The 21,574-nt window shown below is 31.9% G+C and overlaps 1 protein-coding gene across 6 annotated transcripts in view; it reads left to right on the forward strand.

Annotated features, from left to right (window-relative positions):
• The window catches only part of LOC6049547 (putative transcription factor capicua), a 90,005-nt gene that overhangs the window by 52,775 nt on the left and 15,656 nt on the right, over positions 1 to 21,574 (forward strand). For 5 of the 6 annotated variants that reach the window (XM_038264848.1, XM_038264850.1, XM_038264852.1 and 2 more), the window contains exons 8-9: positions 7,366 to 7,794; positions 8,617 to 8,804. In XM_038264848.1, the coding sequence (XP_038120776.1) occupies positions 7,366 to 7,794; positions 8,617 to 8,804 (617 nt within the window). The remainder of the gene's footprint in view (positions 1 to 7,365; positions 7,795 to 8,616; positions 8,805 to 21,574) is intronic. The other variant, XM_038264851.1, reaches the window with a different exon arrangement.

The raw sequence follows: 21,574 nt of genomic DNA on the forward strand, positions 1-21,574 counted from the left end.
ATTAATCGTAATCTCTTAATATTTTTTATTGTTATAAAATGACTATTACTCAAGCTATTAGTACACTTTATACACTCTACACAACACCAATGCAATCATTAACAGGAGCGTTTGGTACGGTATGTCCACGCACTCTTCCTCCCCTGTAGATTCTGGGAAATGTGATCCGTTCTCAGAATCCTCTCTGCGTTAAACACAACGCAGTAGGGCTGGCCGCTTTAATTTTTGTAATACATTTTCGGGTGTTCTCGAATGTACTGCAATTATTAATAATGACAAGAAAAGTACTTGGGGCGTAATCTTATCACAAGACTTTCCAGCATTAGATTAGATTTAAATAACTTATTTTTGGCATTAAAAAATGTTGAGATAGATTGTTATTGAAATATGTCAAATATTTAACGAAATGTTCATTTTTAAACATTGAAAATCTAGCAATTCGCGTTTGTAAGAATGCGGCCTAATTTGATGGCACTGGGAAAAATCTAGAGTTATTTTTGAAATCCAACAAAATTAAAAAAAAAAAGATTTTTGAGCGTTTTCAAAACCGCTTTGAGTCAGGGGTACAGTCCAGACTCGATTATCCGAAGTTTGCATGGGCCTTCGCATAATCGAATCATGAACAAAAAAAATCCAGTTTTTTTTATTTTCTTACTTTTAACAACAAATTAGAGTTCTGCGACCCCATTTTTGTCAAAATTTAATAGTTGATTGTCTTTTAAACAGTATTTCAGCATTCCCATTGTAGTCGCCATCTTGGATTTAAAAATTCTGTAGTTTAGGGTCATAGGGGAAAGTGGGGCAAGTGTAACAAGGTAAGGAAATGCTCGTTATAACCCATTAAAAAGTTATAAAATCTGTCGGATTTTATTATAATCATCTTATTCTAGGTCTTGACTAAGACTTTGTCAGAGCAAGTTTTTAAAAAATCCTGTTTTTAATGTAAAAAAACGATTTTAAAAATTTTGATTTTCCGTACGTTCTACTCAACTAGTGGGGCAAGACGAACAACCCGTTGGGGCAAGAGGAACAATGCATGAACATGTTAATTTGCTAACAATTGAACTGTTATCTCTTAGATACATCAGATTAGAATGTATTTGAAAGGTTTCTTCCAATTTTTGATTAAATAATAATGTTTTACTAAAAATTTGATCGTTTTTACGAAAAAAATATTATTTAGATGATAAATAGTAAATTTTCATAATATCACTATGTTTTGCATGGACAATTTTTTTTAAACAATTTTTTATCAGTTTTTTTTACTTTCATGTATGTATTTCCCAATAAAATATGTTGTTGCAGCAATTAGTATTTAAAAATATTAAAAATCCATATGGTACACTTGCCCCACCTGAACAAGATTTTTTAAAAGCTCTTAACACAAATAACCAAAAGTTAAATCATACTTTGTAATAGGTGCATGTCATTGGTAGGGACACTACTGATCTAGGAAAAATAGCATTTTGATAAAGTGAGTCTTAAAACGAACCCTAAGCCTTATTTTGTACTTTCCAAATATTATAAGAAAACAAAGGTTTTGAAAAAACTTCATTAAATCTTATGCCCCGTGGCGTTTACGTCGTTTTGGTGGTTATGTGGTAGTAGAATCAGCTAATTGCATTGCTAGCAACAATTCCTCATAATGGAAATAATCAAAATTGTAAAAATTACGGCCGTACGAGCGATTGTTCCTCTTGCCCCGTATGGTCGTCTTGCCCCACCTTCCCCTACTTGAACTCGTCCATCAAAAATAAGACATCGAAAAAAAAAATGTGATTCGTGATAATCGAGACATTCCGAAGGAAAAAAAATCAAATAGTTGTTTATTGGACCTTTAAAAAAACTCCAGAAATCCACTTGCCACAATATTTGAATTTTAAGAGGCTGTATCTCAGCAACCAACAGTCCAATATGAACGAAGACAAAAACGAAATTTGTAAGATTTGTGTTTTGATTGTGTTTGTCAAAAATATTTTTTGCAATTTTCTTTTTTCTCATTGAAATACCTGATTCTTAATACTGAAAATTTTATTTTGCATCTCAAAAATGAAATTTTTCCAAAAATAACATTTTTCAACAAAAAAAAATCCGATTGAAAAAACTGTTTCCAAGATCCAGATTTTTGGACATTTTAATAGCCTTTTTGTGCAAAAAAAAATATCTTGAGAACGAATTTTCAGAACGATTTGGTGTCTTCGGCAAATTTGTAGTTATAGCTTAGGGTGTCTCCACAGCTGGGGACAAACACCGAAGCAAATCATATTTGCACCCGCCGTCAAAAAATATATTATAAAACATAATGATAAAAAATATTAAATAAAAAAAATATGAAAATTCTTAGAATTTCAAAGTTTTAAAATCTATACTAATATTTTCAAAATACTACATAAAACAAACTAATTTAATACAGAACAATCTAATTAAAATTTTGCCGTTTTTGAGTTTTTAATAATTTTTTTGAGTTTATATTTCTATATTTTTTTATTTTATATTACATTTTTGACTTCAACGTTTTTGATTTGTAAATAACCTATTATTAGAGTTTTTAAATGTATGTAACGGTTACTTTTTTCATTTAAAATTCTTTTTGTTTTTGTTTTTTTATTATTTAGATTCTCAATTTTTGTAGATTGTATGTAGAAAAATACAAACTTGTATTTAAACATTAAAAAACTACAAAGAAAATATGTTTTGGTTAATGGTTGCATTAAATATTAAACAATTTGAATATAAAAACAAAATTTCAAAATTATTTATAAAATTTCAAAAACATAAAAAAAATATAGGTAACAAAATTAAAAAAAAAAACTATAATTTAGGTGTACAAAAATAGAAAATAGAATGAAAATAATGCCTTGAATTTAAAAAAAATCACATCTTATTAACCTACAAATATGTACATTAGGGTGACAAGAAAAAAAATAAAATTTTGGAAAATCGTGAGAGATACCCCCTGGCTCGATTCGTTAGGTAAACATAAGTTAAGGTTCCAATTTTGAGCCAAATCGGTTAAGGGTTAAGGGTCGCTTTTTATCGTTGAAGTTTGCATGGAAAAAAATGATTTTTTTTTTTTCAAAATTCCGCCGTGTGTCGGATCATTGTCAAGTGTGAGATTCTTATGTAAAATTTTATGATATCATCTCCAAAACCGAACTAGATTATTAGATTTTATTTTTTTAATATTTTAATTTGAGGATTTTGAAATGTTAAATTAAATTTCATATTTTAAATAAAAAAAAAAATTATTGAGACTCTAAATTTAAGAAAATTTAAGAGTTTTTTTTTTATTTTCATAAAAAATTTAAAAAACTTAAAAGAAATTAAATAAACCTTGATTTGAACCTAAATTAAAAAAAATATATTTAAATTTAAAAAAAAAACTTGCAAATATTTACAAAATAGGGGAAATATACCCTTTCTAATCAAACACCTATCTTCGTCATATGGAGAGTTTGAAGCTCGATTAAAGCTCCAAAAATACTTTTCAGGCTATAAACTTACCAGCAACAGCACCGCCTCGAGTAAGCACGCAAATTTATGCCACTTAGGGTGGATTTTCATAACTCCAGAATTCATGTTCTTGAATTCTTGTTACCGGTTCAACTTTAACATAAATTATTTTTCAGTCTTTTTCCGTTTATTTTTGATTAAGCAACTCGGAAAAATGCTTGCTTACTTGAAACAAAGTGATTCACATACTTTTTTCATAAATTCGTAATGAAATCTTTGAAAAAATTGATGTTGAAAATTCGAAGTGAGCGGGAAAAAAAATGAATTCTTGTTCGACAATAAATCAATTCTTGTCGTACAAGAATTCAATTCTTGTCGAGCAAGAATCAGTTTATAGCAAACAAAAATTCGTGCTATAAATCGATTTGACAGATGTTTGTGTACATTTTGTCATTCGATTCGTTTTGTTTCAAAATATTGTGGATGCCGGCGTCCCTTCCTGGCCAGTTCTGGTCCACAGACAAAGTAAGTTCCTTTCACTTCGCGTCGGATGGCAGAATTACAACGATCCTGATCCGGAAAAGTGTTTTCATCTGGCCGCCATCCAGGACATATGCCTATGCGCCGCATGATGTTCCTGTAGAAATTAATCTGCGCCCCAATAAAGTCGTGTTCTTCAGGAACGTGTTCCGTTCGGCCCCATCTCCCCCAGCATCGCGTAGGACATCACTTCCATACGGCGACTCACCCGGCTGTTTTCCATCTTTTGTTCGACGGTCAGTTTTTGGCGATCTTTCCTTTTTTGAACGCCTTTTCAGTACTCGTGAAGAGCGTCCGGATAGTCGACGAAGGCCGCGGTAGATGCGGAGTGCTTGGGCTGGTCGACCAAGAATTGGATCGTTTGTCGATTCCGAGGGGTCAAGCGAGTTCGAGGCTTCCATCGGGTTTGAAATTTTTTCGTTTTTTTGGTCCAGATCAGTGGTTTGACTCCGCCGGCTATTTGGGAAACAAACTGGGTGGAAGTGACGATTTGAGGTTCGACTTGGAAGGTGAGCAGAGTTTTGTCCGGTGGAAAGATTGTCGCGCGGAAGGACGGTTACACGAGGATGGTCTCCCCGATTATTTCGACATCGGATGGCAGAGTTTCATCTGTCTTGACCACCGGAATTAATTTTTTTGTTTTTCCTGCCGCCATCCAGGACATAGTCCGCTGTCCACAGGTTCTTAGTCGGAGTCGGTCGATAAAAGGTAGAGTGGCCAAGATTATCCAACTCCGACCACAAGCTGGTCCGTACAAACCAAAATCATGACAAAGTCAGTGGATTTTTGTTTTGAGACCTGCCCTATTTCGGAACTTTTGTAAAATTTAGTAACATTATTTATTTTCAAGAATATTTCATCAAAGTGAGGCCTATTTTTCAACATTTTCTGAGTTGGTGTTTGTTTTTTACCAGCTGGTCTTGACAGGAGCATGACATTGCTCAGCAGTTTTCACAAAAGACGCAACGCGTTTTGGCTGCGTTGCTATAAAATTGCATACAACATTGCACCGGTTCGGAACCGGTTTGACAAGAATTCAGCAGCAAGAAACAAGAATTCTGGAGTTATGAAAATGGACCCTTACTGGCCAAAAAGATCAAATTTAATGCACTTTTGATCATAATTTCTATTTTGCGAGACCATTTGCAGGCCAAGTGCGAATGATGCTGATGATACCTCTTCAGTTGAGGAACATCCTGGAAGGAGCGTCACTGACTACGTCCGTAGTCCTGTTAGATCATACTTGATCAAGACAGTATAGCTCTGGTTCCTTGCGAGTGTCCTATTTTCTTACCTCCACGTTGGCTTTGTTTTCATGATGACCTAGCTGGTGGCCTGTGGAAACGGATCGTAAACCTTTGACCACCGCGGGTCAGAGTCGAGACGGCTAAAAGAAAGGGGCGCGACAATGTGGGAAAGGGAAGTAATTTGTGATTGTAGACGGTATTGTTTTGATTCGCAGTATGTTGAGTCAACTGCTGTGGATGTACCTGAAACATCGCACAACGGGGTTTCTCTTCTCTTCATTCTCAGCTACCACCTATCTCCTATTTTTATTTTGCTCTTCTGATTCCCAATTCTTCACTGATTCTTCTATTTAATATCCAACATTTGATTTTAATTTTACTAACTTTTGATTCTCTTATCTCTCAAAGCTTTTCCAGTCTTTTTTACCAATTGATACTGCTGTAACAAACTTTGTTTTGTTTTTTTTTCCTTAAAATATACTTTTTCTTAATGTACTAGTAATATCAAGTCTATTTATCATTCGCCTAATCTTTTTTGATTTTATTGCGAATTGATTTATTTGAATAATTCTTTATCTGTCCTTTAAATTATCATTACTATAATCTAAGCTTGTTTTGTATCTCTATTTATTAACTATTGTCTAATTTTACATCTAATACATCTAGCTTCTCATTTTTATTCTTCAAAATACGCTCATCATTCTCTTACTATTGATACTTGATTTTTATAAAATAAATTCTCTTTTACTGTCTATTGTTTTCAATCTTCACCCTTTTCTTCAAACAAATGAGGTTCGAACCCTTACTCAATTTTTGGAATGATCAAAGAATTAACACAAATATTACTATTGTACATTTGAAAAACTTTTCTAAAATGCTTAGGACAAAAATATTGTAACAAAACACCGCGACAAAAGAAACAGCAACAGATAAACACGACTCAACAATAGGGAAGATTTCAGGAGAAAACAATACACAGTAAATAACAATTAGTTTTGAATTCAAACTAAAAATAAAACAGTCTTTGCTTTAATGAAAGTTGTTAGGCACACTTTAAATGGTTAGGCGCTTATACTTACATCAAACCCTACGTAATGTACCACCCCCGGCCGAGTTAAAATGCGTAACCGGAAAAGAAGGTGTGCATGCCTGGCACGAACACTCAATGCGTGTTCTAGCGTGCTGCTCGTACTGACTCAGAGCAAGGGTGAGATGTAGGTGTAAGGGCAGTGCGTGTTCGTCGGGAACCTAGTGCATAAGATCGGTCAAGGCCCGTTCTTACACTGAAAATTGCGATCAAAGAATTAACACAAATATTACTATTGTACATTTGAAAAACTTTTCTAAAATGCTTAGGACAAAAATATTGTAACAAAACACCGCGACAAAAGAAACAGCAACAGATAAACACGACTCAACAATAGGGAAGATTTCAGGAGAAAACAATACACAGTAAATAACAATTAGTTTTGAATTCAACCTAAAATAAAACAGTTTTTGCTTTAAAATGAAAGTTGATAGGCACACTATAGATGGTTAGGCGCTTATACTTACATCAAACCCTACGTAATGTACCACCCCCGGCCGAGTTAAAATGCGTAACCGGAAAAGAAGGTGTGTATGCCTGGCACGAACACTCAAAGCGTGTTCTAGCGTGCTGCTCGTACTGACTCAGAGCAAGGGTGAGATGTAGGTGTAAGGGCAGTGCGTGTTCGTCGGGAACCTAGTGCATAAGATCGGTCAAGGCCCGTTCTTACACTGAAAATTGCGAATATTTTTGATTAAAAAAAAATATATTGAGACTCTAAATTTAAGAAAATTTAAGAGTTTTTTTTTATTTTCATAACAAATTTAAAAAACTTAAAATAAATTAAATTAACCTACATTTGAACCTAAATTTGAAAAAAAATATATTTAAATTTAAAAAAAAACTTGCAAATATTTACAAAATACAAAGTAAAATCACATGATTTGAAATTCAAAAAAACAAAGTAAATATAACTTAAACTAAAAGTTTTAAAAATTTGAATTTAAATTTTCTGATGTTTGATTCCTGATTTTTTTTAAATAATTGATTTATTCAACCTCGTGATTCAAACACTAAACTTCCCTCAAAATCCCCCAGGTGGTGCCTTCAAGACGATGCCCCAGAGCCCGAAAACGATCGCCAAGCAGCAGCAACAGCAGGACCAGTACCAGGGCGTTTCGACTCCGACCGCCATCAAGTCGGAACCGACGGACAACATGTGCAATAACAACAACAACAACGGCAAGATGGTCACCACGAACGGTGGTGGTAACATTTTCAACTTTTCAACCGCCTCGATCAAGGAGCACCAAAGTCAGCAGCAGCAGCAGCCGCCTCCACCTCAGTCGCAATGTAAATCGATTAGTTTGAACCCGATCTGTTACACGATCGCGAACGTAAACGGTACTAACGGTGCTAACTCTACTAACACCAACAACATTAACATTAGCTGTACAAGCAATGCTAACAACGGCAATAACAACAACAACAACAACAACAACACTATTGTGATGAGCATGAAACAAGGTAAAATATTGATGGATGTTGTGAGCACTAGTCGTACGAAGAGTAATATTAATAATAATAACAATAGCAATACTACTACAACTACTAATATCAATGATAACGATCTCGTTCACCATCCTCCAACAACAACAACTCATCTAGATGTTAACCATCAACATTCAACTCATGAGCTTTCCTCATCCAAAACACTCTGCATCCAAACTACTACTACTTCTACTTCTTCCGCTGTTCATGTTGTAAATAACGATAGCAATAATAACAGTAACAGTAACAGTAGCGTCAGTACTATTGCTCATCACGCGCACACCACGCAGTCCTCAGTCGCCAATAACAAGTCATTGAATGTTGTGAATGTTGTAACTGTCCCGTCAGTGGTGCAAACGCAGACCGCAAACGGCGGCACCGCCACCAACGGCAGCAGCATGGTCATCTTCAGAACTGGAACCGGCCAGCAGTTGCCGCAGGCCAAGCCGCTGATCGGCAAGATCAAGCTGGAAAAGGACGCCGCCGGCGTCGTGTACGAAACGATCCTAATCGAACGGCCCACGATTCGGCCGGCCGTAACGACGACGCCGTCCACCAACGGCGGCGGCATCATCGTCCTCACGCAGGCCTCCCTCAACGAGCTGCTGCAGCACCAGAGTGACGCCGGAACGCCGAAGAAGCTGCTCGTTAATACTTGTACCACTTCTACCACCACTTCTTCTACTAACTCTAATAGTATCACCACCACCACCACCACCACTAACAGCAGCAACAACAACCTCAACCAGAACCATATCAAGCAATCAATTATAATGATTAATCCAACAAATTCAACAGTTGTGCCGTCACCGTCGGCAATGGGACTTCAGCAGCAGCAGCAGCAACAGCACCACCACCAACAGCAGCAATTCTCCGCGGAGAATGGAGGAGGGCAGCAGCAAGCAATACTGACGCCGAACCAGCTGCTGGCTGCGGCCGCCGGACGGCAAAAGTTTATGTTTGCCGTCAACGCCAACAACTCGCAGGTGAGTCAGACCAGACGGCGATGTGCCGACCGAGCAACGGTGCTACTGGAAAGTCGTCCAATTGACTCAAGAATAAGCTTTTTTTTTTATTTGATGGCAAAATATTTTTCTTCACATCCTTACTTCGTCCTTACTACTACACGGAATTTTGAGCGATTTTTTTTACACGCGCAGAAAAAAAGTTGGAACGATATGTTCTGTTGCAAAATATACAGATTTGATCAATTCCAAATTCGAGGGTCACGTCATTTATGCACGATCCTTTGAAATAACATATTTTCAAAATTTTCAGATCAACCTTAAAGCTGATGCACAGATTGGAATTTAAGAGTTAAGGAACTTAAGAATTTAAGAATTTAAGAATTTAAGAATTTAAGAATTTAAGAATTTAAGAATTTAAGAATTTAAGAATTTAAGAATTTAAGAATTTAAGAATTTAAGAATTTAAGAATTTAAGAATTTAAGAATTTAAGAATTTGGAAATTTGGGAATTTGGGAATTTGGGAATTTGGGAATTTGGTAGAGCGAGTTGTGGCGCTATAACCACGGCAAATAGTGTCCAGGGCATTTGTGGAAATACGATGTCCCATCCTCGAGGGTCCCGGAGCACCAAAACTTCTTAGCATGGTGGCTCCCAACGATTAATTGCCTAAATAAACAGGAACGTGAGCGGGGGATCCCCACGTTTCTTCCTCCCTGTAGATTCAGAAATGTATTGCTGTTTGAACATTCGTGTTCAAACTCAATCCAATTCAACGAATCATCTTTGCGGTGAACTTTACGCAGTTGGCCTGGCCGTTTCGACGTTTGTGATGTTTCAATGCATGTTAATGCAATGGCGCACTGCAAATGTTGATAATGACAAGAAGATGCTAGGCGTCAATCAACCTAAGGCATTCTCCAGGATGCCCTCGAAAGACTGGCTGCGCTAGGGTTAGATTAGATTAGATTAGATTGGGAATTTGGGAATTTGGGAATTTGGGAATTTGGGAATTTGGGAATTTGGGAATTTGGGAATTTGGGAATTTGGGAATTTGGGAATTTGGGAATTTGGGAATTTGGGAATTTGGGAATTTGGGAATTTGGGAATTTGGGAATTTGGGAATTTGGGAATTTGGGAATTTGGGAATTTAAGAATTTAGGAATTTAGGAATTTAAGAATTTAGGAATTTAAGAATTTGGGAATTTGGAAATTTAGGATTTTAGGAATTTAGGAATGTAGGAATTTAGGAATTTATGAATTTTAGATGTTAATACATGGTGTCGATTTCTGGAAAAGTCAGGGAAAACCTGGAATTGTCAGGGAATTTTATTTGACCTGGAAAAGTCAGGGAAAGTCAGGGAATTTTAAGCTGGGTCAGGGAATTTCGATGATCTTAAAAATATTTCTACAAAATTTCATTTCTTTTTGAAAATTCGTCCTTTAGGATGTATTTGAATGTCTTCCAGGCCAAACTTTGCAACATTGATAATATTAAATTTTTTATATTGGTCAGTCCGGAAGGAACGCAAAACTCCCTATAAAAATGCTCAAGAATAGGGTCACGAAGAAAAGCGCGTGGTTTGTTTGCAATATGTTTAGGTTTAAAAATCAAATAATTTTAATTTGCTTTGGATTTGCGTTCAACTGAAAATTACAAATTACTAGCGCACACAGGGTGGGACAATATAAGGCAGTTCCACCACCATCCTCAGAGATTTGTTCTAAAATTGGTCGTTTGCTCAGGGACCATAGAGAAAATCATACATTTTGTCAGAAAAATTGAATGATAAAAAAAATTTGAAAAAAAAAATTCGAACATTTTAAAATTAAAAAAAAAAATCTAAAATTCTTAAGCACAAGGATGCTAAATTTTGAAAATTCTGATATTTTGGAATTGCTGATTCCTTATTTTTTTAAATTCTTATTCTAAAATTCTAAAAAAATGTAAGGTTAGAAAATTTTCCAATTTTTCACTTTAGTATTCGTTATCTAAATTTTTATTTTTCTCAAAATTAAACTGAACTATGATTTTAAAAATGATGCAAAGTAATTTAATTTTGTGTAATCTAAAATGTTAGCAAAATAGTGATGGTGAAATGGAATTAAAAATTGAAGAATTAAATTCAAGAATCAAAGAAATAAAACAAAAAATTCTTGAATAAACAGGGTTGTTACGGACAGCGCGAATTTGGCACGGATTTTACGCGGTAGCAATTTTAATTAAAAAAATACATTGAGAGATACAATTACTTTCAACTTATAAAGAAAAATATTATCAAGAATCAGGATATTTTTTTTTTTTTTTTTTCGTTGAGTGCAAAAACTTGGATTTCTTATTAATTGAATCCGAAAATTTTTGTTTGTATTTTCTCAATAAAAAATGTCGAAATATGGAGATTATGAAGAGAAATTTTTTTTAATGTGTTGTTGAGGATTTCTTAAATAAATTACTACACTCAACTAATTTATAACATACTGACTCTAAATATTTAATTTCTTTAAAGTTTTGAGTAATGTTTTTTATCCTTATTTAGTGTTCTTTTATACTGGATACATTCAATTTTAATCTTATAAATCTTTATTATATTTCAAACTTTTCCTTAAGATACAGACATCTGGATGTAACAAAAATTATTATTGGGGCATGTTCTAGTGGGTGTACTGTGCTTATATGAGCTTGATTGGACGTAACAGAAGCTGGCCTCCGCCTTTGAGTTTTAGATTGGATTCAACCAATAGAAATATTTTTTTAAATTTAAATATTCTTGAAGAAAAAAAAATCAAAACATTAAAAAATTACGACTCCAATATTCAAAATTGGATTATTTAGAAATAAGGAAATAAATTTAGGAAAAATAGTATCAAAACTCCAAAATAAAAATTAAATTAAATTAATAGATCCGAAATTATTAAATTAAAAATTTGAAAAATCTAAAAAAACATTCAAAGATATCAATATTCAATAATAAAATAAAAAAAAAATCAATAAAAAAAAAATAATAAAATAAAAAAAAATCAAGAGAACATAAAAAATATTATTTTTAAATTCTTAAATTCTTAAATTCTTCTTAATTCTTAAGTTCCTAGGATCTTGAATGCTGCCAATTTTTGTTACCATCTTAGATTACAGAAAACCTGATAAAATTTGAATAATGTTTGGAGTTATTTTTTTGGTTAGAGAAATTTTGAGAAGATGATGTAGGAAAATTAGCTCCGATTTTTCTAAGTGACGCTTTGGTAAGATCATCGAGTATGAACTGTATCTGAAATTTCAAATCACAAGATCGAGAATTTATTACAATTTTTAAATTTCCTTTTTTATTTAGATTTGATTCAGTTCTAGATCTAAATTTCTAAATGTTGATTTTTTTTTTGCCAAAATGTTTGTTTTGGCTTTTCCCTCTAGTTTACATAATCCTAGCAAAAATACATTTCAGATTCTGCGTTCTGAGATTACAAAATTGAAAAAAATATTTTTCTTGAAATGACGCGGATTTTACGCGGATTGGGTTTTGGGATGGCGGGGTTTTTATCGATTTTTCCGTAACAACTCTGAATAATGGAATTTGAGAGTTCAAGAATATATAAAATATGGTCTCTTCAGAAAAGTTGTTTCCAGCATCCGAGATTTCATAGGGATTGTACAACTACATTTTACATATTTTTCCAAAACAACATTCATGGGCTTACAAGGAGGAGTTCCCATGGTCAGATCGAGCTTAAATTTGGAATCTATTCCAAAACACCTAAATATCGAAGTTTGATAAATAATTATTTTTTGAAAAGCTTGAGCAGGTTGTATTTTGTTTTTATTTTTATAAAATGTATTGATCGTGTGAACGATCGTCTGTAGGTTCTGGTCAAGGCAGAAACCATTTTTTTTTAATTTTAAAGCAAAAATATTTTTTTTTTTTTGTAAAATTATTTAAAAAGATGTTTTCTTCAAATAACCAGAAAACCTTTTACTTTAATTATAACCATTGTTGAAAAAGACCTAGATCTTTTTTAAAACCGTAAACATGAACTTGAAAAATTCACATTTAATTGTATATTTTTCTTAGTTTTTCAGTTTTTTTTAATCTTTCTTAAGGTTCTGCAAAATTATATATTTTTTCTAGTTTTTGACTCCAAAAGCTTTAGTTTTTTTTATAAAAACACAATCAAAAATGGCATCGGCCTATTTCGTTTGGAAATTAAGCAAAAGCCAACAATTTTAAAACTAAGCATGACTTTCATTTTTAAATTAAAAGTTTAATTAATTTTTTTTTGGAAAACTTTTAACTTTAAATTTTCTTTAAGAAATGAAGTGAAACTAACTAATCGCAATTTGTAATTTGCAACAATTTTAATTATTTATTATTTCTAGAGTTTTTCTTTAAAAAGATCCCGTAAGCCATTGTGTTTCATATGTTTATAGGACCCATTCAAAAAAACTCTAGATTTTTTGGCCCAGATAAAAAAAACATAGGACAATTATATGGTTGCTCATTTTGGATGTTCAATGAGAAAAAAAATGATTGACAAAATAAAAAAAAAGTTTTTAAGTTTTTGTAGATTCCATCGTTAAAAATTAAAATAAAAAAGTCATTGAAGTTTTCAATATCTTAAATCTCTAATATTCAAAAAGGAAAATGCATGAAACCATAAAAACGCTCCAAACAATATGCTAGTTAAAAAATAGAAAATAAAAAAAATTGTGGTCTGGAGAGGTCAGGGAAAAGTCAGGGAATTTTATTTTGGGATTTGGATCGACACCATGTAATAAATTTAAGAATTGAAAAGTTTTAGAATTTAAGAATTTAAAAATTCAAGAAAAACTTTCAAAACATTCTTCGTACCAGCCTTATTTTATAATTTTCTAATATTCTAATTTCACTATTTCACAGCAGGCCAAGTGCGAATGATGCTGATGATACCTCTTCAGTTGACGCTCAGGCGAGGAACATCCTGAAAGGAGCGTCACTGACTACGTCCGTAGTCCTGTTAGATCATACTTGATCAAGACAGTATAGCTCTGGTTCCTTGCAAGTGTCCTATTTTCTTACCTCCACGTTGGCTTGGTTTTCATGATGACCTAGCTGGTGGCCTGTGGAAACGGATCGTAAACCTTTGACCACCGCGGGTCAAAGTCGAGACGGCTAAAAGAAAGGGGCGCGACAATGTGGGAAAGGGAAGTAATTTGTGATTGTAGACGGTATTGTTTTGATTCGCAGTATGTTGAGTCAACTGCTGTGGATGTACCTGAAACATCGCAAAACGGGGTTTCTCTTCTTTCCCTTTCATCTACCACCTATCTTCTGTTTATTTTGTTTCACTGATTTTCTAACGCGGCTTCTGTTTACTATCCTCCATTTGATTTCGATTTTACTCATTTGATTCTCTTATTTCTCAACGCTTTTTCACTCTATTTTACCAATTGATGCTGCTGTAACATACTTTCTGTTTTCCCTTAATTTGGAAGCGATTTCAATTTTGTTTATCATGTGCCTTTTCTTTATTTATCTATTTGAATAATTTTTCATCTGCCCTATATAACGTCATGATTCGAAATCCGGACACTTAGTAGCATATCATTTTTGTTATAGCTGGCAAAAAATCTTGTAATAAGTTGGAAATGTAGAAATATCATCAGGATGTAGAATAAACAGTCAGTTTCAAGAAAGTTCATGCAAAATATGTCTTTTCTAACAATTTTTCCTCAGAATTTTAAAATTAAAATGACTTGTTGTGCTTCAAATCCCGGACACTGACAAAAGCTGATTCGAAATCCGGACACTTTTGCTTCGAATTCCGGACACTCGATTTTACTTATGAATCGCACAAATTTGGACTGAAATGTTAGTGAAAGGCATTATTTAGGTCTCAAATAAGCTGTTAACATCAAAACAATCGATAGTTTATATAAAAATTTGCTAGAATTTAAGAAAATCGAAACCATAAATTTCTGCTTTGCCTTCCCGGTGCTTCGAACGCCTATGAAATATTTCAAGTGAAATGTTTCCCTTTATTGGTAAACTTATAATTTTATTGTATTTAATTGTTATGGCACTAACTACAGCGTTCAAACAAACTTTAAATAAAAGTTGATGTTGGAATTCATCAAATAACACAGTTTTGACATACATAATGCGAACTTATATCCAAATAATTGATAAAACAAGATGAAGTGTCCGGGTTTCGAAGCGTCCGGGAATTCGAATCATGACGTTATTGCCCTAATACAATCTAAGTTTGTTTGTTACCTCTATTTATTAACTATTGTTAATTTCTTACTTCATACATACATATCTTTCTTTTACTATTGATTCTTCAAATAGTATATTTCTTTCACTGTCCATTGTTTTCAATCTTCACCCTTTTCTTTAAAAACAAGTGAGGTTTGAACCCTTACTCAATTTTTGGAATGATCAAATAATTAACACAAATATTACTATTGTACTTTTGGTAAACTTTTATAACATGCTTAGGACCAAAAATTGTAACAAAACACCGCGACAAAAGAAATAGCAACATATAAACACGACTCAACACTAGGAAATACTTAAGGAGAAAACAATACACAGTAAAATAACAACTAGTTTTTGATTTCAAACTAAAAATAAAACAGTTTTTGCTTTAATGAAAGTTGTTAGGCACACTTTAAATGGTTAGGCGCTTATACTTACATCAAACCCTACTTAATGTACCACCCCCGGCCGAGTTAAAATGCGTAACCGGAAAAGAAGGTGTGCATGCCTGGCACGAACACTCAAAGCGTGTTCTAGCGTGCTGCTCGTACTGACTCAGAGCAAGGGTGAGATGTAGGTGTAAGGGCAGTGCGTGTTCGTCGGGAACCAAGTGCATAAGATCGGTCAAGGCCCGTTCTTACACTGAAAATTGCGAATTGCGAATTCTAATTTCACTATTTCACAATTTCATAATTTCGTATTTTTATGATTTTATTATTTTGAAACTTTAGTATTTTTTGCTTGAGAATTTATGAATTTCCTGCTATTTTTTTTTTTATTTGAGAAATTTTGAATTAATGATTTCTTCAATTTGATTATAATTAAGAATTGTTGTTAACAGTTTTTGAATAAACATTTTCAATCTATTTAATTTTAACTCTTTGAATATTTTTATTTTTTTCCTCAAAGAACCTCAAGCGCGTACACCGTTAAACGCGCTTGTACCGAACTGTCAACTTTTCTTGGGGGTGTCACGAAAAGAATGCGCAACTTTTCTTGACCGCGTTCCTTCCGATCTGCATACTTAGCTTTAACATTTCAAGCTAAGTATGCAAAATCCATAATTTTAATTTTCTTAAATAAAAAAAAACAGAAAATTAGAAATTCTAAAACTAGAAATACTAAAATAATAAAAACACGAAATTATGAATTTATTATGCATTTATATGAAATTATAAAATTAATAAATTATGAAATTATTAAATCATGAAATAATGAAATTATGAAAGGGACCATCCATAAACCACGTGGATACTTTTTTTGGAAATTTAAATTTGAAGATCTGACATTTTTTGTTTTTTTGTTTATAATTTTATTAAATTTTAAAAATAAACCGCAAAAATCCTGAAACAATTTAAAGTCAGCATTTTTTTAAAGTAAATTTGACAGCTTAAAAATGTATAATGGTCATTCCAGGTCAACTGAGTACACTTTTAGACTCGACCTTCACCGATTTGGGCCAAACTTGGAACGTTCATATATCGATTGTTAACAGAAATCCCAAGTTTGGTGCTGATTGGTCCATCCCTCTAGTTTTGGCACCGCCCTCTTTTTTGATGATTTTCTAGAAAAAAACTTTTTTTTTAATCATAACTTTGCAACTAGTTGAGCAAAAATCTATCTAAAGGATGCATTTTATAGAAAATTGTCCAAGAAATTCGATAAAAATAAAATTTAAACCCTTAAATACTATATTTTAACGTTTTAAGCAGAAAAAATCAGTTTTGACCAATTCCTTATATTTTTATTATATTTATTTTTTCACCATCGTGTACTGCCGTTCTACGCATAATTGTCCCATGTCAGTTTTGACGATTTTGACTTTATGCCATTTTTAAGTTTAGTCTGATGTGTACTTTAAGAAAAACACATAAAATCTGGTACTTTGTTCGGAAACTCATCAAAAACAACACCAAGTCTGTTTGTCCCATCGTTGAACTTCTACGCATAATTGTCCCACCAAGTATTTTCTTACACGGAATCATTAGTTTTACTAAGCATTATGCCTTGTTTATTTGTTGTATAGCAAGAGGATCACAAATAAGGGTGATAAACTGCTAACTGGGGCGATTAGGGACACATAGGTTGAATAGGAACCCACGGACAATTATGCGTAGAAACACAGAAATCGGTCGAAAAATTTCAATCGCGTTTTTCTCAGTTGCACTTTTTTGAACATGGGACAATTATGCGTAGAACGGCAGTGTACACCGGACAATTTTACATAATAATCAATGTAAACCTCAAACTAAAATGAACTATTGGCGAGATACAGCAATTTTACTGAAAAAGTTTGATTTTGTGCATTTTATTAATCGTAGTCTAATACCTCCTTCAGTCTACTATAACATTCTTTTTTAAATTCAACTTCATTTTAAATAAAATAAGTTTCATATAACTTGGTGAAAATTGTAGAAAGATTAGTTTTTTTTTGCAGTTAAGGCCGTTGCAAATATTTTTCAAAGTTTATGTCGCCCCCTTTCAAAATTGGTTCAAAAAAACAGGATGCATTTTTTTTTCCTGATACATACTGAAAAACAACTCAACTCAAAACCATCTGAAACGCCTTTTCTGCATTGATAATCATTATTTAGCTTATGTAGGCTTGTTTAAAAATAATTTGAACAGTGTTCACCGCAAAAAAAAATTTTTCTCACAAAAATAAAATTTTCGCAAATAATGCATATTTAAAAAAAAATTTCATTCAAATGTTGAAATCGTGGCCTGCAATTTTAATAAACTTCAAAAAATATTTGCAACGGCCTTATAGAATAATTTTCATAACATATTATAAAATATTACAAAAATATTGAAATAAAACAATGGATTTTGTTTTGTAAACCTTTAAGAAATACTAACATTTCTCTTTTTTTATTTAACTTAATTTATTTTTGGTTAATATATCGTTAAGGATATGCTGTGATTTCAGAGATTTTTTTTTTGCATATATTTTTTATGTTTGAATTTCTTAAATCTTAGAAAAACTAGGACAATTGAATCTGATGAAGATTCTGGGAAGTTGATCTATTGCAATTTTGTACGGTGTATTTTTCTTGTACAGAAATAACATTTTTCTATACTTTCAAGTAGTTTTCAAAGTACCGTGAAATTGCCGTGAAATTTAGATATTTTGTAATTGGCATGCCGCGAAATTTCAATATTTTTGCCGTTAAAAATCACTAGCCCTACTCATAACAAATTGATTGCCAAAAAAAATCGATGGACAAAAAAATCATGTGCAATCAACTGAAATTAATAAAAAAAATGCATTCCCCTGCGTTTAGAAACATTTTGCGCATGTTTGGATTAATCCAAAGGAGCAATTCTCTACGAAATCGGTCTTATTTCTTCAATTTTAATTTTTGTATTTTTTAATCCGACTGAAACTTTTTTGGTGCCTTCGGTATGCCCAAAGAAGCCATTTTGCATCATTAGTTTGTCCATATAATTTTCCATACAAATTTGGCAGCTGTCCATACAAAAATGATGTATGAAAATTCAAAAATCTGTATCTTTTGAAGGAATTTTTTGATCGATTTGGTGTCTTCGGCAAAGTTGTAGGTATTGATACGGACTACACTGGAAAAAAATAATACACGTTAAAAAAAATTTGGTGATTTTTTTATTTAACTTTTTATCACTAAAACTTGATTTACAAAAAAACACTATTTTTAATTTTTTTTATTTTTGATATGTTTTAGAGTACATAAAATGCCAACTTTTCAGAAATTTCCAGGTTGTGCAAAAAATCATTGACCGAGTTATGAATTTTTTAATCAATACTGATTTTTCAAAAATCGAAATTTTGGTCGTAAAATTTTCAACTTCATTTTTCGATGTAAAATCAAATTTGCAATCAAAAGTACTTTAGTGAAATTTTGATAAAGTGCACCGTTTTCAAGTTATAGCCATATTTAAGTGACTTTTTGAAAATAGTCGCAGTTTTTATTTTTAAAATTAGTGCACATGTTTGCCCAGTTTTGAAAAAAATATTTTTGAAAAGCTGAGAAAATTCTCTATATTTTGCTTATTCGGACTTTGTTGATACGACCTTTAGTTGCTGAGATATTGCAATGCAAAGGTTTAAAAACAGGAAAATTGATGTTTTCTAAGTTTCACCCAAACAACCCACCATTTTCTATCGTCAATATCTCAGCAACTAATGGTCCGATTTTCAATGTTAATATATGAAACAATTGTGAAATTTTCCGATCTTTTCGAAAAAAATATTTTCAAAATTTTCAAATCAAGACTAACATTTTAAAAGGGCGTAATATTGAATGTTTGGCCTTTTTGAAATGTTAGTCTTGATTTGAAAATTTTGAAAATATTTTTTTCGAAAAGATCGGAAAATTTCACAAATGTTTCATATATTAACATTGAAAATCGGACCATTAGTTGCTAAGATATTGACGATAGAAAATGGTGGGTTGTTTGGGTGAGACTTAGAAATCATCAATTTTCCTGTTTTTAAACCTTTGCATTGCAATATCTCAGCAACTAAAGGTCGTATCAACAAAGTCCGAATAAGCAAAATATAGAGAATTTTCTCAGCTTTTCAAAAATATTTTTTCAAAACTGGGCAAACATGTGCACTAATTTAAAAATGAAAACTGCGACTATTTTCAAAAAGTCACTTAAATATGGCTATAACTTGAAAACGGTGCACTTTATCAAAATTTCACTAAAGTACTTTTTGATTGCAAATTTAATTTTACATCGAAAATGAAGTTGAAAATTTTACGACCAAAATTTCGATTTTTGAAAAATCAGTATTGATTAAAAATTCATAACTCGGTCAATGATTTTGCACAACCTGGAAATTTCTGAAAAGTTGGCATTTTATGTCCTCTAAAACATATCAAAAATAAAAAAATTAAAAATAGTGTTTTTGTAAATCAAGTTTTAGTGACAAAGTTAAATAAAAATCACCAAATTTTTTTACCGTGTATTTTTTCTAGTGTAGTCCGTATCCATACCTACAACTTTGCCGAAGACACCAAATCGATCAAAAATTCCTTCAAAAGATACAGATTTTTGAATTTTCATACATCATTTTTGTATGGACAGCTGCCAAATTTGTATGGAAAATTATATGGACAAACTAATGATGCAAAATGGCTTCTTTGGGCATACCGAAGGCACCAAAAAAGTTTCAGTCGGATTAAAAAATACAAAAAAAATCGAATGACCGAAATCCTAGAGAACTGCTCAAAGATCTTTTGAATTTTAGTGATTTCACAACTTAAAAAAAACATCTTAAAATGTTGAAATCTTGATTAAATAAAAAAAAACATTTTTTTTTAAATTGGAAAATTTAAAAAAATAAGAGATCTCAAAAGCATAGATTTTAAGTAATTTCAGAGTTGTTACGGACGGCGCGAATTGCGCAGATGGCGCGGATTTGCTGGCTAATTTTGCTCAGGCGCGGATTTCGCGCGGATGGCAATTTTGATAAATAAATTTATTGAGAGAGATAGAATTACTTTCAAGTTATTAAGAAAAATATTATCAGGAATTACGATAATTTGCTTTTTCCTTTGAGTGCAAGAATTTCATAATTTTTATTAATTAAATTTTCTTTTGAAAATGTTTGTTCGAATTTTTTAAGTACGAAACGTCGAAAAATGAAGATGAAGATTATGTAGAAATTATTTTTTATATGTTTCTTGTCATTTCTTAACATCTCCGGCTCTGAATATTTAATTTCTTTTGAGTTTTGAGTAATGATTTTTTAAAAAAGGTTTATTTTAAATTTAATACTGGATTTATTCAATTTTTATTTTGTAAATCAAATATAACACTTTTTCCCGAAGATATAGACATTAGAGTGTAACAAAAACTATTATTGGGGTTTGTTCTGGTGGGCGCCAAATATGAGCTTGATTGGACGTAACAGAAGCTGGCCTCCATTTTCGAATTTTGGAATGGAATTAAATCGGTAGAAATATTTATTTTTTTTTCTAAATTTAAACATTCTTGGCGAAAATAAAAAAGATCATAATATTCCAAATTCAAAGCTTCAGAAATTCAAAAATTCAAAAAAAATCATTGTTTTAATAGTTTTTGTTATAACAAAATAAAAATCAAAATACATATTAATTTTTTTCGAAATTTCTAAAATTGTAATTTAAAAAATCTGAAATTTCGAAATTCAAAATTTAAGCAATCTGAAATTCAAAATACCAAAAATTTGGGTAATCGAAAATTTGAATATTTAAAAAAAATCAAAATTAAAAAGTCAAAATTTAAAAACTAAAAAATATCAAATTCAAAACAATATAGAAAAAATCTCAAATCTAAAATAATTTTAGCTTATAAATTCTAAAATTCTTTAATTCTTGAATTCTTAAATTCTTAAATTCTTAAATTCGTAAATTCTTAAATTATTTAATTCGTAAATTCTTAAATGTTTTTATTTTTAAATTCTTAGTTCATAAATTCTTAAATTCTTGAATTCCACAATTTTTGAAGTCCTATTTTATATAAAGGATTTTGAAATTATGAGAAGACATTATTTTAAATATCGGAAATTAAATTTCTTTCGGAGTGAAATTTTA

Source organism: Culex quinquefasciatus, chromosome 3 (assembly GCF_015732765.1).
Source record: "Culex quinquefasciatus strain JHB chromosome 3, VPISU_Cqui_1.0_pri_paternal, whole genome shotgun sequence".
In the NCBI taxonomy this organism is placed as follows: domain Eukaryota; kingdom Metazoa; phylum Arthropoda; class Insecta; order Diptera; family Culicidae; genus Culex; species Culex quinquefasciatus.